Raw genomic sequence first — 27,327 nt, 5'->3', positions numbered from 1 at the left:
TGCAAAGGGAAAAGCTCCCTCTGCCTTGCTTCAAAGTATTGAATTCTAAAAATGTCTCAGAGACACCTAACAAGCACATTTGAGTTGCTGGAGTTAGAAGCTCAAATATAATTAGACCCAGAAAATCAATTCAATCTGATGGGCTTATACGGCTGCTATTTTCAATAACTTCAGATACTTGGTGTCCCCAAGAAACAGTTGTAAAAATGTATGTACAGTATGGTTTCAGCAGGAGAAATGTCAATTCCTTTTTCATTGACAATGAGTTATGCATGTTGATCTACCAACAGTCCCTAAACAAGTTGCATTCCAATAGGTCCTTTCTAAGTCAGTCGTTAGGCTGGAACATAGTTTCCCATGGAAACAATTTTAGATGTGGTGGTTCAGATGGCCAGATATGGCCAAAGAAGTCCATTAACCTAATTTTACTAAAGACCCTGACCACCATGGATGACAATGCTTTTCTGTAAGAAAATGTTTCCTAACCTCTGAGCTGGCCTTCCAGTAACTCATCTTCCCCTGTCCTGGCAGGAGTGGAGGAGGCCTGAGTGCAGAGGCTGGCTGGGGGTGAGGGTGATGCAGGGAAGTGTAGGCCACTCCACGGCAAGACCAAGGGCTCCAAGGTGAGAGTGAGGTCTGGTGGCACCCAGGCCCTGGAAGGCAGTGCACCTGTGCAAGTAACCACCATCACTGTATTTGCAGTATTCTATTTTCTCCTGACAAGAACTTCCTAAATGTTCAGAATGACATGACTATCTTCTGCTGAGCCTATACTCTGTGCTAGAGCACAGTGTTAATTGCTGTATCTACATCATTTCACTTAATTCAAACAAACTCCAGATCTTTGAGGCCAGTTGTTTTATCTAGATTCAAGAAACAGGGCAGGGGGGAGGAGGGGCAATATAGGGGTCTGGGAGTGGGAGGTACAAACTACTGGGGGTGAGACAGGCTGAAGCCTATTGTACAACACACGGAATAGAGCCAATACTCTGTAATAACTGTAAATGGCATGTATAAACATTGTATAAAAATTAAAAAAAAAAAAAAGAAACAGGGCAGGAAGGCGTAGGGATATTAAGTAACTTGCCTAAATTCACAGTGAGAGCCAGCACTTGAACTAAAGCTTGTTTGATCCAGATCCATACTGTTCTCCAGGGACTTAGGAAACACTTCCAACAGTCTATTGTTTACTTTCACTCAATGGTTTTCATTAAGACAAAATTATCCCGCTCAGCGAATGGATTGGATTAATTGATTCGAGAAATATTAAGTGCTTTATTTATATGTGGATGATGCAAGGAGGTATAAGCTGGGAATCTAGTGGATACAAAACATCCACACATGAACATTATTTAGGTAACATTACAAATGACCAGTGCCACATGAGTGGACATACCTTAACTTGTTATATAGAGCGATGGCTTATGGGAGGTTACTGTGAGCTGGTGTTAAAAGAGAAGGCCTCATGAAGGACGCTGGACTTGAGCTGCTTCTTGAAGAAACAGGGTTTAGATAGAGGACATGCCTGATGAAGGGCTCAGATGAGCAAAACTTGCATGCTAATGATCCTTCGATTAAGAGATGAGACTAGCTTAATTTGTATCATGTTGCAGAGAAGTGTAAAATAAAATTGAAAAGTTGGGGCCAGATGGGCAGAGACCTCTAGGATTTCTTTGTTGTAATTCAACTTTTTGAACAAGCAATATACAGTTAAAAATAAAATTTATAAAAAGGAACAGAGGAAAAATCCCTCCCTTTCACATAGATAATCATTATTAAGTTTCCGGTGCAGCCTTTCAGGTTTTCGTGTGTGTGTGTAGACACAAGCAATTATATGTGTTATTTTCCCCCTTTATTAAAAGGTAGCAATATGGTCTGTAGAAATTTTGGATAGCAATAATTTACTTTTGTATATATTTTTCTTACTATTTAAAATGATTATGTTTAATTATTAAAATATAATAGTGTTTCCCACTGTGGATTTATTAAACAGATATCAATAACTGGGAGCCAGAACAGGAACAGTCATTTCCAGAGGTGGACCCACCCAGGGTCAATTTTATATCTATGGAACTACATGCTAGGACGTGTGGGTGTAGGCTGGTGTGGCAGTGCTCCTCTTCCACATCACCCTAACACCTGTACACTCCTCACCTTGGCTTTCTTTAGTTTTATAATTCCCTGCTTGTGTGTCTGCCTCATTCACTTAACTGGAATCCTTTGAGGCAAGGACTATAGAACTCATTTATCTTCGTATCATCAACATCTAATATAATGCCTGGCAAATATGAGATTATTAAATGAATGTTCAAATGATTTCATAAATGGAGAAAAAGAGACTGTGAGTAACCTTCAAAAATGACTTAATTTATCTGAACCCTAGGATATTAGAATATTAGGAGAAGAAATGGTATTTTATCCTATCTGGTAATGTGGCCTGATGCAACACTGTGGAGGCGTGTTAAGAAAGATCAGACAGTAGAGAGGAAGAGTGAAGATACCGGGGGAGGGAAAGAGGAGAAAAAATGAAGCAAAGCAAGTTCTTGGAGCAACCAGGAGGGAGCTGGGTCTCGGCAACAGTGGAGATGTTAGTCTAAGCAGAAGTATGGGTGTGAAAATAATTGGAGGTAGGGGGTTAGGGAGTTGAGATTATGCTTGAAGAGCTCATATTAAGAAAAAAAAAATTTTTTTTAATAAATAGAGAAAATTGAGGAAAGTAGAGTTGAATAGAGAGGCCTGGGTAGCAAATGTTTGAAATAGTTTTAGGGACTGAGAGGAAAAGCTGATTGAAAGTAACAGCTGCTTTATAGCCTTTCTGGAATAAGGCCAGTTATAGCTTTAAGTAAAAGCGTTGATAAGCAATGCTGAGAGTCTATTTGAGGGAGGAGATTATGAAGTTGCAATTCTTTTGTGCCAAATAAAATGTGAGGTGCCCTGGCCCTACAGAGATGAAAAAACAACATGCCCTCAAGTAGCTTTTGTCTAGTAGGGAGAAGAGTATCTTCAAAATATATTTAGTTCCAACACTACCACCTTACTCTTTAAATGGTTTTATTATAACATAGTTAATATTGCCATATAATATGGCTTGTCACTGCTCCTAAATATTGTCTATATATGAAAAAAGTTAAGCAACCTCTTAGATACTTTCAGTTATGGTTATACAAAATAATTTTCATATCCAGGTACTTTAATCCCTCAAGCTGTGCTATGTCAAATGTTGACACCGTGCTAAAAAAGAAGTTATCTTTCTAGGTGCATTAAGGAAATCGTTGTCATTAAAAGTATATTTTTATCTGTTAAAAACAAACAAACAGGCCATTTCAGTCCCTGTAAATACAAACTGATTTTATTAGGGTCCTTAAAGGCAAAATATTTGTTCCAGTTGACCTCAGAATCAAACCAAATCTGCTCGGATGGAAACTTGCTAATAAGCAAGTTAAACTCAGTCAGGTGTGGGTCCCTAGAGCTCACATAACACAGGAAACACATGTAAGCAAGAAGTACGTTTACTTAAACATGGTAACAACCACAACTGGACAGAAAAAAATTACACATCTGTTCAATTTAAATGTGTAAAAAGTTCCCATAGTTACTTTTCAAAATGTTATGAGAAACATGATGCCTTCCAAGCTCCAGCTTGCAAAATAACTTGCCCTTTCTGCATCAAATCCAGTCTCCAAACTGGTAAGGTACATTTTAGAGAGGTTTTTCAGAAAGCATTTGGGATTTCACTTCTAAAAGCTAACCTGAAGACACCTGAGCATTAATTACAACTTTTCTTTTTCATTAATAAATTTCAGCTAAAAGGCAGTAATGTTTACAAATCTGTTTTTGATAAAAAGTTCCCAGATAAGTTTTTACAAATCTTTTTATAATTCATTTCTGAAAACCCATGGAATCCATTTCTGAAAACCCATGGAAAAAGCAATTTAAAAAGTCCTCAAAGCTATTACGATTCCACTTCTTTTCTATAAAATCCAGCTCTATCTCATATTTCTTATATTCTTTTTAGAGGATCAGTTCTTCACGAATAGGGACTCTTTCCTTTTTTCTTTTGTCAAGGAATTCGTCTTCGAAACTCCCATAAATGTGCAAACAGATACTTGGAAATGTTCTTTAGAGGCCAGGTAGTCCCAGTGTTATCAATACATAAATTGTTTCAGAGCGAATGAAAGAAAACTTGCAAATCTTTTTTAAGAAGTTATAAAGCAGAAACTAACATACCATTGTAAAGCAATTATACTCCAATAAAGATGTTTAAAAAAAAAAGCAGGTATAATATTGATACCTAAATCTGAAGAGATAGCACATAAAGAAAAAATTAGAGACCAGTATCACTTATGGATATTCATGCAAAAATTCTAAATAAACTATTAAAAATCTCTAAGATCACATTAAGGAAATAATTCACCATGACCAAGTAGGTTTTATGCCAGGAATATATGGATAGTTGAGTGTTAGGAAATATATTAATATTATTCAACTTATTAATAGATTTTAAAAGAAAGATCATATACTTATCTCCATAGATGGAGAAAACTCTGACAAATTCAACAAGCATTCCTTATACAAATCCTTGAGAAAACAGGACTAGATTAATACTTCCTTAACATTACCAATTATATATTATAAAAGGCCAGCATTTTACTTAATGCAGAACTACAAAGGCATTCCTACTAAGGTCAGAAACAAGACAGATGTTCTGTATCTCCACTACAGTTTTATGAGTGGTATTAGCCAATGCAATTAGATAAGAGAAAATAATTAGAAACATAAAAAATTAGAAAAGAAGAATTAAAACTATGTCTATTCATAGAGAATGGATTTGAGGACATGGGGAGGGAGAAGGGTAATTTGGGACGAAGTGAGAGAATGGCATGGACATATATACACTACCAAACGTAAAATAGATAACTAGTGGGAAGCTGCTGCATAGCATAGGGAGATCAGCTTGGTGCTTTGTGACCACCTAGAGGGGTGGGATAGTGAGGGTGGGAGGGAGAAGCAAGAGAGAGGAGATATGGGGATATATGTATAGCTGATTCACTTTGTTATAAAGCAGAAACTAACACACCATTGTAAAGCAATTATACTCAAAGATGCTAAAAAATTAAATTAAATTTAAAAAATGGAGACAGTTGATAATATCACAAAGCAAAAAAAGTTTAAAAAAACCTAGTGACTTCAGTGTCTTAATGGTTTTTAATTTTGTTTCTTATCTCAGAAGTCTCTTTCAAGAATTATCTATTGGTTAGAGAAGATCTGAAGTTCAGTAATCCCCTTATTTTCCCTTCAGTTTTTAGTTCTGTTACATTTACAGCTAAATTTGATATTTTTATTTTGGAATAGAAAATAAAGTGTTAATTTTCAAAGATTAAAAAAAACTATGTTTATTGAAGATGATATGATCTTGGAAAACCTCAAAGAATTAATTATAAAACAAACTCAAACAAAAAAGAATTTAGCAAGATAGCAGGATATAAAGTTAATATGCAAAACCCAATGGCCTTCAGATACATAAATAATGACCAGTTAGAAAATAAGATGGAAGAGAAAACTCCATTTAAAATGGCAACAAAAAAAGATAAAATACTTAAACACTGAAGAAATATAAAAACTTTATATGAAGAAAACTTTATAGTTTTCTGGAAAACATAAGAGTTTGCTGGAAAAACACAAGAGTGTGTTTGAGCAAATGGAAAGACATCCCTTGTCTTTGAATAGAACGTTTCATCATCAAGATATCAGGTCTAACACTGGAGCCTTCCTGGGCTCTTTGGTGAGGCTAACGGTGGAGTGTGGTAGGGATCACACCAAGGGGTACTTCCCAGAACTTCTGCTGCCAGTGTCCTTGTCCTCAGGGTGCGACACAGCCACCCCCACCTCTGCAGGAAACCCTCCAACACTAGCAGATACACCAGAAATACATCTACACGTGGAACAACTCCTACAGAACACCTACTGAACACTGGCAGAAGACCTCAGACCTCCCAAAAGGCAAGAAACTCCCCAGGTACCTGGGTAGGGAAAAGAAAAAAGAATAAACAGAGCAAAAAGGATAGGGACGGGACCTGCACCAGTGGGAGGGAGCTGTGAAGGAGGAAAGGTTTCCACACACTAGGAAGGCCCTTCGTGGGCGGAGACTGCGGGTGGAGGACGGGGAAAGCTTCGGAGCCGCGGAGGAGAGCGCAGCCACAGGGCTGCGGAGGGCAAAGCAGAGAGATTCCCGCACAGAGGATCGGTGCCGACCGCCACTCACCAGCCCGAGAGGCTTGTCTGCTCACCCGCCGGGGCGGGTGGGGCTGGGAGCTGAGGCTCGGGCTTCGGTCGGATCCCAGGGAGAGGACTGGGGTTGGCGGCGTGAACACAGCCTGCAGGGGGTTAGTGCGCCACGGCTGGCCGGGAGGGAGTCCGGGGAAAAGTAAGGACCTGCCGAAGAAGCAAGAGACTTTATCTTGCCTCTTTGTTGCCTGGTGCGCAAGGAGAGGGGATTAACAGCGCCGCTTAAAGGAGCTCCAGAGACGGGCGTGAGCCGCGGCTAAAAGCACGGACCCGAGACGGGCGTGGGACGCTAAGGCTGCTGCTGCCGCCACCAAGGAGCCTGTGCGCGAGCACAGGTCACTGTCCACACCGTCCCTCCAGGGAGCCTGTGCAGCCCGCCACTGCCAGGGTCCCGTGATCCAGGGACAACCTCCCCGGGAGAACACACGGTGTGCCTCAGGCTGGTGCAACGACAAGCCGGCCTCTGCCACCACAGGCTCGCCCCGCACTCCGTACCCCTCCCTCCCTGTGGCCTGAGTGAGCCAGAGTCCCCGAAGCAGCTGCTCCTTTAACCCCGTCCTGTCTGAGCGAAGAAAAGACGCCCTCCGATGACCTACACGCAGAGGCGGGGCCAAATCCAAAGCTGAGCCCCGGGAGCTGTGCGAACAAAGAAGAGAAAGGGAAATCTCTCCCAGCAGCCTCAGAAGCAGCGGATGAAAGCTCCACAATCAACTTGATGTACCCTGCATCTGTGGAATACATGAATAGACAACGAATCATCCCAAATTGAGGAGGTGGACTTTGAGAGCAAGATTTACGATTTTTTCCCCTTTTCCACTTTTAGTGAGTGTGTATGTGTATGCTTCTGTGTGAGATTTTGTCTGTATAGCTTTGCTTCGACCATTTGTCCTAGGGTTCTATACGTCCCTTTTTTTGTTTGTTTTGTTTTGTTTTTTTAAAAAAATTTTTCTCAAAAATTATTTTTTATTTTAATAGCTTTATTTTATTTTATTTTACTTTTTCTTCTTTCTTTCTTTTTTCCTCCCTTCCCTTCTTCCTTCCTTCCTCCCTCCATCCCTCCTTTTTCTTTCTTCCTTCCTTCCTTTTCTTTCTTTCTTTCTTTCTTTCCTTCTTTCTTTCTTTCCATCTTTCTTTCTACTTCTACTACTTCTTTCTTTCTAGTTTTTCTCCCTTTTGTTCTGAGCCATGTGGATGAAAGGCTCTTGGTGCTGCAGCCAGGAGTCAGTGCTGCGCCTCTGAGGTGGGAGAGCCAACTTCAGGACACTGGTCCACAAGAGACCTCCCAGCTCCAAAAAATATCAAACGGCGAAAATCTCCCAGAGATCTCCATCTCAACACCAGCACCCAGCTTCACTCAACGACCAGCAAGCTACAGTGCTGGACAACCTATGCCAAACAACTAGCAAGACCGGAACACAACCCCATCCTTTAGCAGAGAGGCTGCCTAAAATCATAATAAGTCCCCAGACACCCCAAAACACACCACCAGATGTGGACCTGCCCAACAGAAAGACAAGATCCAGCCTCATCCACCAGAACACAGGAACTAGTCCCCTCCACCAGGAAGCCTACACAAGCCACTGAACCAACCTCAGCCACTGGAGACAGACATCAAAAGCAACGGGAACTACGAACCTGCAGCCTGCAAAAAGGAGACCCCAAACACAGTAAGATAAGCAAAATGAGAAGACAGAAAACCACATAGCAGATGAAGGAGCAAGATTAAAAACCCACCAGACCTAACAAATGAAGAGGAAATAGGCAGTCTACCTGAAAAAGAATTCAGAATAATGATAGTAAAGATGATCCAAAATCTTGGAAATAGAATAGACAAATTGCAAGAAACATTGAACAAGGACCTAGAAGAACTAAAGATGAAACAAGCAACGATGAACAACATAATAAATGAAATTAAAAATACTCTAGATGGGATCAATAGCAGAATAACTGAGGCAGAAGAACGGATAAGTGACCTGGAAGATAAAATAGTGGAAATAACTACTGCAGAGCAGAATAAAGAAAAAAGAATGAAAACAACTGAGGACAGTCTCAGAGACCTCTGGGACAACATTAAATGCACCAACATTCAAATTATAGGGGTTCCAGAAGAAGAAGACAAAAAGAAAGGGACTGAGAAAATATTTGAAGAGATTATAGTTGAAAACTTCCCTAATATGGGAAAGGAAATCGTTAATCAAGTCCAGGAAGCACAGAGAGTCCCATACAGGATAAATCCAAGGAGAAATACACCAAGACACATATTAATCAAACTGTCAAAAATTAAATACAAAGACAACATATTAAAAGCAGCAAGGGAAAAACAACAAATAACACACAAGGGAATCCCCATAAGGTTAACAGCTGATCTTTCAGCAGAAACTCTGCAAGCCAGAAGGGACTGGCAGGACATATTTAAAGTGATGAAGGAGAAAAACTTGCAACCAAGATTGCTCTACCCACCAAGGATCTCATTCAGATTTGATGGAGAAATTAAAAGCTTTACAGACAAGCAAAAGCTGAGAGAGTTCAGCCCCACCAAACCAGCTTTACAACAAATGCTAAAGGAACTTCTCTAGGCAAGAAACACAAGAGAAGGAAAAGACCTACAATAACGAACCCAAAACAATTAAGAAAATGGGAATAGGAACATACATATCGATAATTACCTTAAATGTAAATGGACTAAATGCTCCCATGAAAAGACACAGATTGGCTGAATGGTTGCAAAAACAAGACCCATATATATGCTGTCTACAAGAGACCCCCATCAGACCTAGAGACACATACAGACTGAAAGTAAGGGGATGGAAAAAGATATTCCATGCAAATGGAAACCAAAAGAAAGCTGGAGTAGCAATTCTCGTATCAGACAAAATACACTTTAAAATAAAGACTATTAGAAGAGACAAAGAAGGACACTACATAATGATCAAGGGATCGATCCAAGAAGAAGATATAACAATTGTAAATATTTATGCACCCAACATAGGAGCACCTCAATACATAAGGCAAATACTAGCAGCCATAAAAGGGGAAATCGACAATAACACATTCATAGTAGGGGAATTTAACACCCTACTTTCACCAATGGACAGATCATCCAAAATGAAAATAAATAAGGAAACACAAGCTTTAAATGATACATTAAACAAGATGGACTTAATTTATATTTATAGGACATTCCATCCAAAAACAACAGAATACACATTCTTCTCAAGTGCTCATGGAACATTCTCCAGGATAGATCATATCTTGGGTCACAAATCAAGCCTTGGTAAATTTAAGAAAATTGAAATTGTATCAAGTATGTTTTCGGCCCACAACGCTATGAGACAAGATATCAATTACAGGAAAAGATCAGTAAAAAATACAAAAACACATTGAGGCTAAACAATACACTACTTAATAAAGAAGTGATCACTGAAGAAGTCAAAGAGGAAATAAAAAAATACCTAGAAACAAATGACAATGGAGACACGATGACCCAAACCTATGGGATGCAGCAAAAGCAGTTCTAAGAGGGAAGTTTACAGCAATACAATCCCACCTTAAGAAACAGGAAACATCTCGAATAAACCACCTAACCTTGCACCTAAAGCAATTAGAGAAAGAAGAACAAAAAAAACCCCAAAGTTAGCAGAAGGAAAGAAATCATAAAAATCAGATCAGAAATAAATGAAAAAGAAATGAAAGAAACAATAGCAAAGATCAATAAAACTAAAAGCTGGTTCTTTGAGAAGATAAACAAAATTGATAAACCATTAGCCAGACTCGTCAAGAAAAAAGGGAGAAGACTCAAATCAGTAGAATTAGAAAAGAAAAAGGAGAAGTAACAACTGACACTGCAGAAATACAAAATATCATGAGAGATTACTACAAGCAACTCTATGCCAATAAAATGGACAACCTGGAAGAAATGGACAAATTCTTAGAAATGCACAACCTGCCAAAACTGAATCAGGAAGAAATAGCAAATATGAACAGACCAACCACAAGCACTGAAATTGAAACTGTGATTAAAAATCTTCCAACAAACAAAAGCCCAGGACCAGATGGCTTCACAGGCGAATTCTATCAAACATTTAGACAAGAGCTAACACCTTTCCTTCTCAAACTCTTCCAAAATATAGCAGAGAGAGGAACACTCCCAAACTCATTCTACGAGGCCACCATCATCTTCATACCAAAACCAGACAAGGATGCCACAAAGAAAGAAAACTACAGGCCAATATCACTGAGGAACACAGATGCAAAAATCCTCAACAAAATACTAGCAAACAGAATCCAACAGCACATTAAAAGGATTATACACCACGATCAAGTGGGGTTTATTACAGGAATGCAAGGATTCTTCAATATACGCAAATCAATCAACGTGATACACCATATTAACAAATTGAAGGAGAAAAACCATATGGTCATCTCAATAGATGCAGAGAAAGCTTTTGACAAAATTCAACACCCATTTAGGATAAAAACCCTCCAGAAAGTAGGCATAGAGGGAACTTTCCTCAACATAATAAAGGCCATATATGACAAACCCACAGCCAACATCGTCCTCAATGGTGAAAAACTGAAACCATTTCCACTAAGATCAGGAACAAGACAAGGTTGCCCACTCTCACCACTCTTATTCAACCTAATTTTGGAAGTTTTAGTCACAGTAATCAGAGAAGAAAAGGAAATAAAAGGAATCCAAATTAGAAAAGAAGAAGTAAAGCTGTCACTGTTTGCAGATGACATGATACTATACATAGAGAATACTAAACATGCTACCAGAAAACTACTAGAGCTAATCAATGAATTTGGTAAAGTAGCAGGATACAAAATTAATGCACAGAAATCTCTGGCATTCCTATACACTAATGTTGAAAAATCTGAAAGTGAAATCAAGAAAACACTCCCATTTACCACTGCAATAAAAAGAATAAAATATCTAGGAATAAACCTACCTAAGGAGACAAAGGACCTGTATGCAGAAAATTATGACACTGATGAAATAAATTAAAGATGATACAAATAGATGGAGAGATATATCATGTTCTTGGATTGGAAGAATCAACATTGTGAAAAGGACTCTACTACCCAAAGCAATCTGCAGATTCAATGCAATCCCTATCAATCTACCACTGGCATTTTTTACAGAACTAGAACAAAAAATTTCACAATTTGTATGGAAACACAAAAGACCCCAAATAGACAAAGCAATCTTGAGAATGAAAAAAGGAGCTGGAGGAATCAGGCTCCCTGACTTCAGACTATACTACAAAGCTAGAGTAATCAAGACAGTATGGTACTGGCACAAAAACAGAAATATAGATCAATGAAACAGGATAGAAAGCCCAGAGATAAACCCACACACACATATGGTAAACTTATCTTTGATAAAGGAGGCAGGAATGTGCAGTGGTGAAAGGACAGCCTCTTCAATAAGTGGTGCTGGGAAAACTGGACAGGTACATGTAAAAGTATGAGATTAGATCACTCCCGAACACCATACACAAAAATAAGCTCAAAATGTAGTAAAGACCTAAATGTAAGGCCAGAAATTATCAAACTCTTAGAGGAAAACATAGGCAGAACACTCTATGACATAAATCACAGCAAGATCCTTTTTGACCCACCTCCTAGAGAAATGGAAATAAAAACAAAAATAAACGAATGGGGCCTAATGAAACTTCAAAGCTTTTGCACAGCAAAGGAAACCATAAACAAGACCAAAAGACCACCCTCAGAGTGGCAGAAAATATTTGCAAATGAAGCAACTGACAAAGGATTTATCTCCAAAATTTACAAGCAGCGCATGCAGCTCAATAACAAAAAAGCAAACAACCCAATCCAAAAATGGGCAGACAACCTAAATAGACATTTCTCCAAAGAAGATATACAGACTGCCAACAAACACATGAAAGAATGCTCAACATCATTAATCATTAGAGAAATGCAAATCAAAACTACAATGAGATATCATCTCACACCAGTCAGAATGGCCATCATCAAAAAATCTAGAAACAATAAATGCTGGAGAGGGTCTGGAGAAAAGGGAGCACTCTTGCACTGCTGGTGGGAATGTGAATTGATACAGCCACTATGGAGAACAGTATGGAGGTTCCTCAAAAAACTACAAATAGAACTACCATATGACCCAGCAATCCCACTACTGGGCATATACCCTGAGAAAACCATAATTCAAAGAGTCATGTACCAAAATGTTCATTGTAGCTCTATTTACAATAGCCAGGAGATGGAAACAACCTAAGTGTCCATCATTGGATAAATGGATAAAGAAGATGTGGCACATATATACAATGGAATATTACTCAGCCATAAAAAGAAACGAAATTGAGCTATTTGTAATGAGGTGGCTAGACCTAGAGTCTGTCATACAGAGTGAAGTAAGTCAGAAAGAGAAAGACAAATACCGTATGCTAACACATATATATGGAATTTAAGAAAAAAAATGTCATGAAAAGTCTAAGGGTAAGACAGGAATAAAGACACAGACCTACTAGAGAATGGACTTGAGGATATGGCGAGGGGGAATGGTAAGTTGTGACAAAGCGAGAGAGAGGCATGGACATATATACACTACCAAACGTAAGGTAGCTAGCTAGTGGGAAGCAGCCGCATAGCACAGGGAGATCAGCTCGGTGCTTTGTGACCGCCTGGAGGGGTGGGATAGGGAGGGTGGGAGGGAGGGAGACGCAAGAAGGAAGAGATATGGGAACATATGTATAACTGATTCACTTTGTTATAAAGCAGAAACTAACACACCACTGTAAAGCAATTATACTCCAATAAAGATGTTACAAAAAGATATCAGGTCTATATTAATTTAAAATTTTAATACAGTCTCAATAAAAAAAAAAATCACCTGGGTTTTTTTTCTGGAATTTGAAAAGTTGAAACTAAAGTGTGATCTCAAGTCAGTTGTCACCTTGGAGCAAAACTGTGACTTAAGGAAGAAAGCTGTATTTGGCATTCCTCTCAGAAATGAACTCGCCACCACTGAGCCAGTCCTATTCACCTCTAGCAGATTTGCTGCCATGTGGGTTGCTAAATCAGCCAGTTTCTAAAAGAAGCTGGAAATCTCAATTTGCATGTGGCCTTTTACACGTGAATATGTTGACAACTAATTTAAATTAAAACTAAAACACAGGCAAAATAAAATATACCTCACAGGTCATATCTAGACCACACGCGGTCAGTTTTTGATGTTTTTAGAAGTTGGCAAACTTTTTCTGTAAAGCATCGGATGGTAAATATTTCAGGCTTTGTAGGCTACATACAGCCTCTGTCGCATACTCCTATTTTTACATCATGAAAAAAGTGTGTACAAAAGGCATTCTTAGCTCAAGGCTGTAAAAAAACAGGCCTTGGATTTGGCGCTCAGGGTGGTAGTTTGCCATTCTTGGTCAACAGAAATCATTAGCCTTGAGATTCAATGAATACTTTCAAAGATAGCCGTATTACCCGAACTCTCTCACAAATAATTTTTAAGAAGTCAAGCTGGGATAAACATAATACAAATTCACTGCAGTGGCCATCTCATAATGCAGTACATTTCCCTCCCGATATTCAGGAAGCACATCCTGAAAGGGAGTTTATGTATAATTTTAAGACACGTTCCCCCCCTTCTGTCACATTGTAACTGCTCTTACAAATGATGCCATATTAGCTGGAAAATGCTTTCTATTTACTCCAATCATGTTCTCAAAAAAAAAAAAAAACCCATTATTATCGGGATTACAATTAGATCTTTCTGCTCAGGAATTATTAGGGTGGTTCTTGCTTCTTGGCTGTCAGCTGTACACATTTCCTTTTCTAATCCCTTAGAATCATGTTTGATAAAGGTTAGGATAATAGCACCTATTTCTGAGACAGACCAAGAACTTTATAATCCTATTAGACTAATGATGCAGCAAACATCAGAGGGAAAGTCACATCCAATTCATCCTTATGGATTGCTTTGGTCCTGGCCCAACCTCAGAAGGGACATTTCAGTGATGTGACCTGGCCCTGATTAATTGTGAAACTTACTAGGAAACTGTAAAATCTTTTCTAGAATCCTTTAAAAATAAGACAGGTAGTGAGATTTTTAAAATAACTACATGTGAAGAAGATGGATAAGATGGAAATCAGCTCTCAAATACCTTTTAAACTTCACAATTCATTGAAATGATACTGGGAGTATCAATTATAACATTTACTGAATCAAATTTGATCCTGGATCACTAGTAATTTGACTCTAGGTCTACCTAAGTTGTCCTCAGTCTTCAGATCAATTACAAAACCAACCCAGGACTAAGGATTACCTAGAGTTTGGCTGGACCAATGCCCCTGGGCTTCTTAATCAGTATCTCTAATTACAGGGAAGAGTAAGCTCAAAAGCAGCTCTTTGGGCTTCCCTGGTGGTGCAGTGGTTGAGAGTCCGCCTGCCGATGCAGGGGACACGGGTTCGTGCCCTGGTCCGGGAAGGTCCCACATGCCGTGGAGCGGCTAGGCCCATGAGCCATGGCAGCTGGGTCTGTGCGTCCGGAGTCTGTGCTCCGCAACGGGTGAGGCCACAACAGTGAGAGGCCTGTGTACCGCAAAAAAAAAAAAAAAGCATCTCTTCAAGATGAACAGTTGATGTGCTGGAATAGGCAAAAGCCAACTTAGTAGTGAGCCAGCTGTTAACATCACTAAGATTAAATCCCATAAACTATGATGAACCACATTACATTAAAAACAATGGTACTAAAACTAAGAACTCATCACTCCCTAATTATTTTACATTTTACCATTATCTGTGCTCTTGAGATTTACATCTATTGTATATGCATGGTAGAAATACTATACAACAGTGTGCTACTGAGCATCTTTCCCCAACCCTGCACTGTCATCATGTTGGGAATCTGAAATTGGCTATGCTGAGAGTATTTATAGCACACAGATAGGCAAATACTATAAACTAGGCCCCAGTCCACTTTCCAAAGAGTCAGTTTAGTTAAACATCCACCAGCACATTTCTGGCTTAGGAGGATACCACAACCTCTGGCTAGCTCATGAACAGACTCCATCTCTATCATTCTTGTGCTAGACCCATAAAATATTCAAAAAAATTTTTTGAAGTTGTCTAAATATTTATGAAATAGAATCTTTTAGGGATCATTAGAAATGGATTTCTTTTTGAACATACATACCTTCTCTCTGAACAAGGAAGCATCTTTTAATTTTTAAAATAAAAAAATTTTTTGGCCACACTGAGTGGCTTGTGGGATTTTTTTAAATTAATTAATTTTATTTATTCATTTTTTTTTGGCTGTGTTGGGTTTTCGTTGCTGTGTGCGGGCTTTCTCTAGTTGAGGCGAGCAAGGTCTACTCTTCGTTGCAGTGTGCAGGCTTCTCACTGCGGTGGCTTCTCTTGTTGCGGAGCACAGGCTCTAGGCACACAGGCTTCAATAGTTCTGGCATGCAAGCTCAGTAGCTGTGGCTCGTGGTCTCTAGAGTGCAGGCTCAGCAGTTGTGACACACGGGCTTAGTTGCCCAGCGGCATGTGGGATCTTCCCGGACCAGGGCTCAAACCCGTGTCCCCTGCATTGGCACGTGGATTCTTAACCACTGCGCCACCAGGGAAGCCCTAGCTTGTGGAATCTTAGTTCCCAGACCAGGGATCAAACCTGGGCCCCTGGCAGTGAGAGCGCGGAGTCCTAACCACTGGACTGACAGGGAATTCCCAGAAGCACCTTTTCTAATAAATAGCAAACTGGGTCTGAGAAATTGTGGAATTCCCATTAGTGTATTAGGGAAAGGCTTATGATGGGTTATTTTTATTTTTTTGTCCTTTGTCTCTTACCTCAAATACTTTCTCCTGTGAGAAGGACTATTGCCCGAAGGCAACATAAACTGGCCTTGAGAACAAAGTTGGACCAATAAGCTCCCGCCCACATCCAGGAAGTGATTAAGTAGGTCTGGGGCAAGTCCATGCAATACAAAGACCAGATTCACTAACAAACGGCATGAATACCATCTGGGTCATTTCAGACATACGGAGTACCTCGTTCAAGTTACTCAAAAGAATATCAAAATTGGACAGTGTGAAAAAAAATTAAGGCATGTATGTAACGGGTATTACACACATTAGTTTTTTGTTTTTTTAAAGGCATTTCTTTTTTTTAAAATTAATTTTATTTATTTATTTTTGGCTGTGTTGGGTCTTCGTTGCTGTCGCAGGCTTTCTCTAGTTGTGGCGAGCAGGGGCTACTCTTCCTTGTGGTGCACAGGCTTCTCATTGTGGTGGCTTCTCTTGCTGCGAAGCACAGCTCTAGGCATGCAGGCTTCAGTAGTTGCAGCAGGCGGGTTCAGCAGTTGTGGCTCACAGGCTCAGTAGTTGTGGCACGTGGGCTTAGTTGATCTGTGGCATGTGGGATCTTCCCAGACCAGGGATCGAACCCGTGTCCCCTGCATTGGCAGGCGGATTCTTAACCACTGCACCACCAGGGAAGCCCCCACACATTAGTTTTGATTTTTCTTTTCTTTAAGCTTGTCTTGGAGTGCCTGCAAATACTCTAAATGCCTAAGCTGAACTGGAAAAAGATATATACACAGGGCATACATTATTATTATTTTTTTAACATAATGTTTTCGTTAGTATCTAGGCCATTTCATTCATTCTTCTTCACGGTGCTCAACCGACCTACGTCTTTTAGTTATTTTCCCTGAAGGAAATGAGAATGCCATCTCTCTTTGGTGAAGTCCAGAAAAAGCTCAGTTTTTTTTTCGGTACGCGGGCCTCTCACTGCTGTGGCCTCTCCCGCTGCGGAGCACAGGATCCTGACGCGCAGGCTCAGCGGCCATGGCTCATGAGGCCAGCTGCTCCGCGGCATGTGAGATCCTCCCGGACCGGGGCACGAACCCTTGTCCCCTGCATTGGCAGGCGGACTCTCAACCACTGCGCCACCAGGTAAGCCCAAGGGCATACATTATTTTTAACCTCCTCTTTTTTAGGTAGTTGAAAAAAAATCCCTGAACTCTTCTTGCTGGTTATGTGAGCTATACTAACACCACTATATCATCTTATAAAAAGTGCATATATCAGGACAAAGGGCCACGTGCTTGTTCTTTACAGTAGAAAGGCATCAAACAGTCGAAAGAAAGTAGTTTTCATGTCTAAGGAATTACTACCTAACTCTAAGTTTGAGGAACACCAACTTTCTTTATTTTTTCCTGTGGGAAATTTGCAAATATGATGCTATACACTGAAAATCAATCACTCACATTTTCCACTAAATACTGAGAAATAGTAAAGCAGCCATTAGAGTTTTTAAGGTTATTTCCAAGCATGTATGTATGGGTGTATAGGTATAATACAGCCTTCAAAAGTACCCTTAGTTCTTAATATTTAATATTTGAGAGAAACTAAAAAATGTTATCATGATGGCTTTAATCTATAAAAAATTATTGGTAAAACTAACAGGTGGACGACTTTACTTGCATTCTCTTACTCTAACGAGCACTGAGGGAACATGGCTATTATTTTGCTTTTGATCAAAAAGAGTGCAAAACATCTACACTTTATACTTTATTTAAAATTAATAAAACAAACACAGTTATAGGTAAATGACAACTCAGTACATTTAGCTGTATAATATAAAAATTTACATATTCACAAGCACATAGCTCCTTCACTGACACCAAACATCTTAGTCTACGTAGTCAAAGTCTTCTGGAATTCCAAAATTTTTATCAATTTTATTTTCTTCGAACCCAAATTTTCTTTTGGCCCAAGATTTTATTGCAAATATGTTATCTATAAAGAAAATTGAGAAATATTTTTAAGAATTGAAAACATAATCACAAAACATTTCAAATGTAATTACATTCAGTTTTTTTTTTACTTCTATTACTTTTAGAAGTATCAAAATAAGGAGTTTTCTGTATCTTCAAGAGTAGCAGCAATTAACTTCAGAAGAAAGAAAAGATTTAATGATTATTTTGAATAAACAGATTTCATATTAAAAAATTCAGTAAATTAGTTGCCACTAAAGAATACCTGACTTAAAGAATAATCCAAAGCTAGGGAGAGGTTAATGGTGCCTCTTCCACATTTCCACAGCAGAGGCAGGATTCTGTTACCTCAGGAATTAGAGTTGCTCCTGTTCCCAAATGGAACCCCTTTCCCTCCCCCACAGAGAGAATGGCTTCCAGACAATCAGGCCAGGGAGAAGGGGTGAGGAGGAGGGAAGGGATTCTCTTAAGACTAAAAGAGGAACAGATATATCCTGAATGTCTTCTAGGGAATTTAAATGCAGTTTACCACTGAAAAAAATGTTACATCTATATAAAGGGATTTGTCCCAAGGAAATAAATTGTGTACAAAGATTTATGAGCAAATCTTCATCCCAGTGTAACAAAAGAAAAAAATAAAAGCAATCTAAATGTCTAATCAAGTAGAAGGGTGTCAATGCACAGGCAGTGAAGGATGAAAGGCAGTACCAACGTGCTCACAATGGCTGCACTGAGGGAATGCGAATGACGGTGAGTTTTCTTTTTTTAATTTTACACATTCTCTTTAATGTACATATACCATCTTTATAATGAATATGTATTATAAATACAGAAAAATAATGGTATACAGTTTTCTGGTTCAGATTTCTATAAAACATTAAGCACTGTGTTAGTTGTGATAATGAAATGAAGGGTTAAAGTAGGTTCGTTTGTTGTGTTATTGGCCGAATTATCACCTCCCCCTAATTCATATGTTGTAGTCCTAAACCCCACTACCTCAGAATATGATTGTATTTGGAAATTGGGTCTTTAAAGAGATGATTAAGTTAAAATGAGCCCACTGGGGTGGGCCCTAATCCAATCTAACTGGTGTCCTTACAAGAAAAGGAAATGTGGATACACTGAGACACCAGGGCCAGGCATTGGAAAGACTCTGTCAGGACACAAGGAGAAGAAGCCAAGGAGAGAGAGGCCTCAGAAAAAACCAAACCTGCCTACACCTTGAGTTTGGACTTCCATCCTCCAGAACTGTGAGAAAATCAATTCCTTTATTTACGCCACCTGGTCTGAAGTATATTGTTATGGTACCATTAGGAAATTAATATATGAAGTTCGATCACTCTTAAAAATATTGTTTTAGGAAGTTTAATTCCAAGTATCAAATATTAATAACTAAATGTTTAGAATGAACATTTAGTTATGCTTGCTGAGGTGAATACTACTATATCAAACAGAATAATGTTAACAAAATATCCTCATTTCTTTAAATAAAGAGTTATAGGATATCAACCGGTATTAAAATAAATATTTATGTAATGATCTAAACCAAATCTCTACTTTGCATAAGAACCTAAGAGAGAATACTAATAGCATGAGGTACTCTAGAATAATCTGTTTAATTTGATTAGTGTCTGCACAACCTGTGCAATCTTGACAGTCACAACCAAATATTTATAGAGGGCCCATTGCTACATAAGACAGCTATTAAGTGTATTACAGGTATTCCAGAACATAAAGAGCCTATGCCTTCAAACTGACACAAGAGTAGAGAGAGAAAAATCAATTTATCACTAAACAGTTCCAAAGTGATATGTATGTTAGAGAGAAAAGATCAAGTGTTATGTGTACAGCTTGCAGAATAGGCTCCAAGAATACAGAAAGATTTCCAGAAAACAAGAGGACAGATGCAATGCTGTAGGAGCCTTGGAGGAATGTACTTCAACCCGGGATCAGGAGGGAAGAAAACAAGGCACCATAGTAAGACTAGAGCCTCTGCAGGAAGGAGTTCCTGGTTCATGTGAGGGCAAGAAATCATTTTATTATAAACCTTCAAAGATTCAGAACAAACAAAAGAATAAACAGGGCTTCCCTGGTGGCGCAGTGGTTGAGAGTCTGCCTGCTGATGCAGGGGACACGGGTTCGTGCCCCAGTCCAGGAAGATCCCACATGCCGCGGAGCGGCAAGGCCCGTGAGCCATGGCCGCTGAGCCTGCGCGTCCGGAGCTTGTACTCCGCAACGGGAGAGGCCACAACAGTGAGGGCCGCGTAGCGCAAAAAAAAAAAAAAAAAGGAATAAACAAATAAAAAGCCTCTTTATACAATGCTTAATGGACCAATTCAAAAAGGCTCTGATTAAATATGTCCTTGGGCCACTCGATATCTGCCTTCAAGACAAAGTTACCCGCAATCTTGATAGTTCATCCCTGTCAATTAATTTTTCTATTATGTGGAAATGTTTATGAATGGATAAAAAAATACTTTTTTTTTTAAAGAAACAACCTTAAGACTGGTAGAATTCATATTAATTTATATGGTGGCAAACCCAAGATATATACAGGAATAGGATGGGCAATATCACATGCAAGAGTCTACGTTAGGACCTCACAACATCTTTCCCCCCTCACTCATTAAGATGCCTCTCATACAAAGTCGTGAAAACTCCACTATCTTAGTTATTAGGCAAGGTTTTATATAATTTGATAAACCACTTTTAAAGTTACTTAATGTCACAAAACATTTAGATGTTATATTTCTAGTTATATTTATACCCTGAGGTGACTTCTCATTCTATAAAATTGAAATACTGAATTACTGAACAGTAACTATGCTCAATTTAAAATACATTTTAGGGACCTTTTCAGTATAAAGAAACCAAATCTTAACTAATAATTACATAACGATCTTTAGTTATAAGTATTATTGATGTTTTCTTTTTGTTTGTTTTGAAAACAGGAAGGTTTTCTGAAGTGTAATTCGTTTTAACTCCATGATTTTTTCATAACACTTTTATGTTGGAAGGAGCAAGTTGTAAACTCAAATGGAAATATGGCTCTTAACAGCTGTTTCTACTGTTCTGAAAATATCATCCTTCCTATATGATTTTAAAAGTTTCAGGTTCGGGGCTTCCCTGGTGGCGCAGTGGTTGAGAGTCCGCCTGCCGATGCAGGGGACACGGGTTCATGCCCCGGTCCGGGAAGATCCCACATGCCGCAGAGCGGCTAGGCTCGTGAGCCATGGTCGCTGAGCCTGCGTGTCCGGAGCCTGTGCTCCGCAACGGGAGAGGCCACAACAGTGAGAGGCCCACGTACTGCCAAAAAGAAAAAAAAAATAAAAGGGCTTCCCTGGTGGCGCAGTGGTTGAGAGTCCGCCTGCTGATGCAGGGGACACGGGTTCGTGCCCCGGTCCGGGAGGATCTCACATGCCGCAGAGCGGCTGGGCCCGTGAGCCATGGCTGCTGAGTCTGCGTGTCCGGAGCCTGTGCTCCGCAGCGGGAGAGGCCACAACAGTGAGAGGCCCGCGTACCGCAAAAAAAAAAAAAAGTTTCAGTTTTTTTCTCAGCTAATAACACAAGGGAAAAAAAAGTTGTTCACATTTTTTTAATTATAATTTTCGAAATTTATGATCAACTGGAAAACATGAAAGGATTTTTTTAAGAGACAGGGAAAAGAGGAGTATTTGTTTATCAATGTGTCTAATGGTGTGCTAAACGGCTTACAAACTGTTTTATTTAATACTCCCAAAATGTGAGGTAGATATTATCCACATTGAACAGATGAAGAAGCAGGGTCAGAGAGGTTCAATAAATCACATAGCAAATAAGGAGAACAACCTGGATTCCTTTGAAAGTCAAGTTCCTCCCACTATATACACAGGCTGCCTGTGCCTACTGTTTGCTAAGCTGCTTTGTTAATTAGGGGAAATCACTTTCTGACTCGTCTTATTTTTAACCTAAAAATCCACTTGCCTTTTTTCTTACTCAAAATTTTATATTTCTCAAACCTATATATCACTGTATTTATTATTTATTTATACTTTATTGGACACACATTTCATTATTCTCTTTTATTTAATGTTAGTTTGCTGTTTTTACCCTCCTCTGTTCTTATCACTAAAGCATTACACTGTTTAGGAAATAACTGTAATAAATAAGACTGCAATTTTATAGGAAACAAAGGCCAGTTATATTGATTTTATCAGTGTACTTAATTCTAAAATAGACAAGGAAAAATGATTCTTAAGTTTTCTGTGAAATACAGAGGTCTGGACATGGAATCAGGGAACTCTGGCTCTAATCCCTGTTCTTCCAGCAACTAATCACCTTTGACTTAAGGCAGCTACTTCAAGCTTTCTCCATCTCTGTGTCAGTGCAATCTTATCCATACTGTCCCACAGAAACAGAATAAGGGTAACAAATATAAAGGCATTAAAGACTCTTACCAGGATGGAAATGTTCAATTACCATTATTTTATAATTAAATACTGAAAAAACATCAGTGTAACTTCCAGACAGGTTTTAACAATAATCATACTTGTATATAATTCACAACAATCATTATTTATTAACGTTCTTCTAAATTTTAAGACACACAGATAATGCCTCATTAGTTCCCATTTCTTAGAATATACCTGGTATAGACCAGAGGGTGTATCCATTGGCAAATGGATTAATGAGGCATTTACATGAAAGCAGGTACACAGAGAAGACTACCCCGTGTGGTGGGTGAGAGCTTGGACTCTGAAATCTAATTCCTGTTCCACTGCCTAGCACCTGTGTGACTGTGGGTTCCTAGTGGCCTCAGCTTCATCTCTAAAATTAGGGATAATAATCCTATCTACCTCATAAGATTGTTGTGGAGATAAAATGAGAATGCACCACAGACACGCTTTAAAATGCCTGGCTCATAATCAGCCCTTGACAAATGTTTGCGATTATTATTATGAGCAAGAAGGCAAATCTTTAGGATTGCATGAAACTCTTAAAAGTTGTATCTTGAATTAATATATAAGAAGGTTAAGTGATTAGCCCAAGTGATTTATCTGGGAAAAGTTACACAAAACTTAAAGTAATCATTGGTTTTACAAAAATGCCTTGCACTTTACAAAATGACTCATAATAAGACTTAAAAAATTCCTTAAGTAAATGAAATGATTTAAGATATAAAAACTTGATTAATACATACACTGTCAGAAATGTCTTTTCTTGAACTTAACCGGGCACAATAGCTCCTGCATTTCATATCATAGTAAGTGTACAAGGGTTTGACTAGTTTATCAGGGCCACTGTAATACATACCAGTCCATCTGTTAGCAGCTTCCTTGGCCACTTCATTTGCTTGACCTGAAAAAAACCCAACCATATATATATAGATTCATCTTTTTTGGAAAAAAAAGCTCAAATAGTGACACTGTATCTCACAAACCCGCTCAACTTCCCAAGGAAATTTTAGATAGTTGCAGTTATATTAGTCATGAATAGAAAGTCAATGTGAACAATTTCCCTTTCCTAAATGTCCACTATTATTGTACATCCTGTTTAAAAACATGTTTAACCGATATGTTTCTCAAATAATTTATGCCAGAAGAAGATAAACTAATTTAAGTTTAATGATAAGCATTTTAGTGTATACATATTAGACAACAATAAACTTGACAATACAATTTTAATGGCCATACAGTAGCCCTGAAGGAGGAAATATTTACTTTATATCTAATTATACTTCTTGCTATTAAATGTTATCTGTATCTATATGATGTCGTTCAAGTTAATCTACACAGCACATAACAATGCCACGATCACCTGGGCATAAATAGTATTCATAATGATAGCATTTATTTATTTATTGAAATACAAGTTATATACCAAAGAATTCACCATATTAAAGTGTATTATTCAGCGGTTTTTAGTATATTTACAAGGTTGTACAACCATCATCACTACCTAATTCCAGAACATTCTCATCACCCAAAAGGAAATCCCATACCCATTTGGAGTCACTCCACTTCCCCTTACCCCCAGCCCCTGGAGACCACTTATCTACTTTCTGTCTCTATGGATTGGCCTATTCTGGACATTTCATATAAATGAAATCATATATGTCTGGCTTCTTTTCACTTGGCACAATGTTTTCAAGGTCTGTCAACTGTAGCATAAATACTTCATTCCTTTTTACTGCCAAATAATATTCCATTGTACGGATACACCACATGTTGCTTAGTTACTCATCAGTTGATGGACATTTGGGCTGTTATTACTAATATGAATAACTTAACAATTTTTGTGTGAACATGTTTTCAGTTCTTTTGGGTACCTACCTAGGGGTGGAATTGCCGGCTCAAATGGTAACTATACATACCACATTTTGGGGAACAGATAACTTGTTTTCCAAAGTGGTTGCATCAACACACCATTGTAAAGCAATTATACTCCAATAAAGATGTTAAAAAACAAAACAAAACAAAAAACAAAGTGGTTGCATCATTTTCACAATCCCACCAGCAATCTAAGAGTTCCAACTTCTCCACATCCTCACCAATAATTATTTTGCCTTCTTTTTATTACAGCCATCCTAATGGGTATCTCATTGTGCTGTGATTTGCATTTCCCTAATGACTAATGATGTTGAGCATCTTTCCATATGCTCATTGGCCATTTGTATATTCTCCTTGGAAAAATGTCTATTCAAATCCTTTGTCTGTGTTTAAATTTTTTTTTATTGTTGAGTCATAAGAGTTTTTTTAATGTATATTTTTGATATTGGACACTCGTCAGATACAGGATTTGTAACTATTTTCTCCTATTCTATGGGTTTTCTTTCCACTTTCTTGACAATGTACTTTGACACACAAAAGTTGTTAATTTTGATGAAGTTAAATTTATCTACTTTTTCTTTGGTTGCTTGAGCTTTTGATGTCACATCTAAGAAAACTAGGCTACAGAGACACACATCTATGTTTTTTTCTAAGAGTTTTATAGGTTTAGTTCTTACGTTTAGGTCTTTGCTCTACTTGAGTTAATTTTTGTATACAGTGTGAGGTGGGAGGCCGGGTTGATTCATTTGCATGTGGATAACCAGTTGTGCCCAGCGTCCTTGGTTGAAAACACTATTTTGTTCTGATTGAATGGTCTTGGTACCCTTGTTCAAAACCTTGTTTACTTCTGGATGCTCAATTCCATTTCATTAACCTGTATGTCTATTCTTATACCAGTACCAAATTGCCTTGATTACTCAAGTTTTGTAGTAAGTTTTGAAATAGGGAAATTTCAGTCTTCCAACTTTTTTTTTCCCCAAGGTTCTTTTGGCTGTTCTGGGTCCCCTACATTTTCATATGAATTTTAGGACTAATATCAATTTCTGCAGAAAAGAAATTGGAATTTTGGAGGTTTTACAGTTAATCTGTAGACCAATTGGGGGATATTTCCAACATGACAACATTTAGGTCATTCAATTCATGAACACAGGATGTCTTTCTATTTATATAGGTCTTTAATTTCATTAAATGTTTTTCAGTTTTCAGTACAAGCCTTGCACTTCTTTGATTAATTTTACTCCTAAGTATTTTACTCATTTTGATGCTACTGTAAGTGGAATTCTCTCTTAATTTCATTTTCAGGCTGTTTATTGATAGTTTATAAAACACAAGTGTTTTTTATATATTGATTTTCTATCTTGCAATCAGCTGACCTCACTTGTGAACTCTAAGAGTTGTATTTTGCTGTTGTTGTTGTTGTTTTGTGGATTGTTTAGGGGTATCTATCTATCTAAGATCATGTCAACTGAAAATAGAGATAGTTTTCCTTTTTTCTTTCCAATATGGATGCTTTTTATTTCTCTTTCTTACCTAATTGCCCTGGCTTGCATTTCCAGTACAGTGTTGAACAGAAGAGGTGAGAGTGCTTTGGGGAAAGCATACAGCATTTCACCATTCAATATGTTAGCTGCTCTATTTACAATAGGCAGGACATGGAAGCAACCTAAGTGTCTATTGACAGATGAATGTTTAAAGAAGATGTGGCACATATATACAATGGAATATTACTCAGCCATAAAAAGAAATGAAATTGAGTTATTTGCAGTGAGGTGGATGGACCTAGAGACTGTCATACAGAGTGAAGTAAGTCAGAAAGAGAAAACTAAATACCGTATGCTAACACATACATATGGAATCTAAAAAAAAGGTTCTGAAGAACGTTGGGGCAGGACAGGAATAAAGACACAGACGTAGATCATGGATTTGGGGACACGAGGAGGGGGAAGGGTAAGCTGGGATGAAGTGAGAGAGTGGCATGGACTTATATACACTACCAAATGTAAAATAGATAGCTAGTGGGAAGCAGCTGCATAGCGCAGGGAGATCAGCTCTGTACTTTGTGACCACCTAGAGGGGTGGGAGGGAGACGCAAGAAGGAGGAGATATGGGGATATATGTATATGTATAGCTGACTCACTTTATTATAAAGCAGAAACTACCACAATACTGTAAAGCAATTATACACCAATAAAGATGTTAAAAAAAAAAGTTAGACGTGCATTTTTTTTTTGGCTGCACCACGTGGCACGTGGGATCTTAGTTCCCCTACCAGGGATGGAACCTGTGCCCCCGGCATTGGAAGCACAGAGTCTTAACCACTGGGCCGCCAGGGAAGTCCCAGCTATGCATTTTTTACAGATACACTCTTATTAGACTGAGGAAATTCACTTCTTTTCCCAGTTCGTTGAGTGTTTTTTATTACGAAAGGGTGTTGGATTTTATCAAATACTTTTTTATTGAGACAATTATGTGGGGTTACCTCCACATTTATTCTATAAATGGGCTGCATTAGATTGATTTTTGTACTTTGAACCAACCTTTCATCCCTGAGATAAATGTCACTTAATCAGGGTGTATAATCCTTTTTATATACTGCTGGATTTGATTTGCTAGAGCTTCACTGAGAATACTTACATCTATATTTGTAAGCAATACTTAACTATAGTTTTTTTTTCTTATGAAGTCTTTGGTTTGGGTATCAAGATAATACTGACTTCAAAGAATGAGTTAGGAAGTGTTCTCTCTTTTCTAATTTTTTTTTAATTGAAAAGTTACTTCTTTAAACTGACAGAATTCACCAGTGTAGACTTGGCTTTTCATTGTAAGAAGTTTTTAATTTCTAACTCAGTCTCTTAACATGTTATACATCTATTTACAGAGTTCATTTCTGCTTGAGATAGTTTTGGTAACTTGTATCCTTCTAGAAATTTGTTCACTTCATATAACTTATCAAATTCATTGACAT

The 27,327-nt window shown here is 38.3% G+C and overlaps 1 protein-coding gene across 2 annotated transcripts in view; it reads right to left on the bottom strand.

The window, feature by feature from the left end:
• Positions 1-17,835: 17,835 nt before the first annotated feature.
• The window catches only part of MND1 (meiotic nuclear divisions 1), a 72,152-nt gene continuing 62,660 nt past the window's right edge, over positions 17,836-27,327 (bottom strand). For both annotated transcript variants that reach the window (XM_081224937.1, XM_081224938.1), the window contains exons 7-8: positions 23,347-23,391; positions 17,836-18,076 (exon numbers count right to left, since the gene is read on the bottom strand). In XM_081224937.1, the coding sequence (XP_081081063.1) occupies positions 17,970-18,076; positions 23,347-23,391 (152 nt within the window). In that variant the 3' untranslated portion in view covers positions 17,836-17,969. The remainder of the gene's footprint in view (positions 18,077-23,346; positions 23,392-27,327) is intronic.

The sequence above is a fragment of the Mesoplodon bidens genome (assembly GCF_964165515.1).
Source record: "Mesoplodon bidens genome assembly, chromosome: 1".
NCBI classification, from domain to species: Eukaryota; Metazoa; Chordata; class Mammalia; order Artiodactyla; family Ziphiidae; genus Mesoplodon; species Mesoplodon bidens.
The sequence above is the reverse complement of the archived record's forward strand: the minus strand, read 5'-3'. Positions and strand labels throughout refer to the sequence as shown.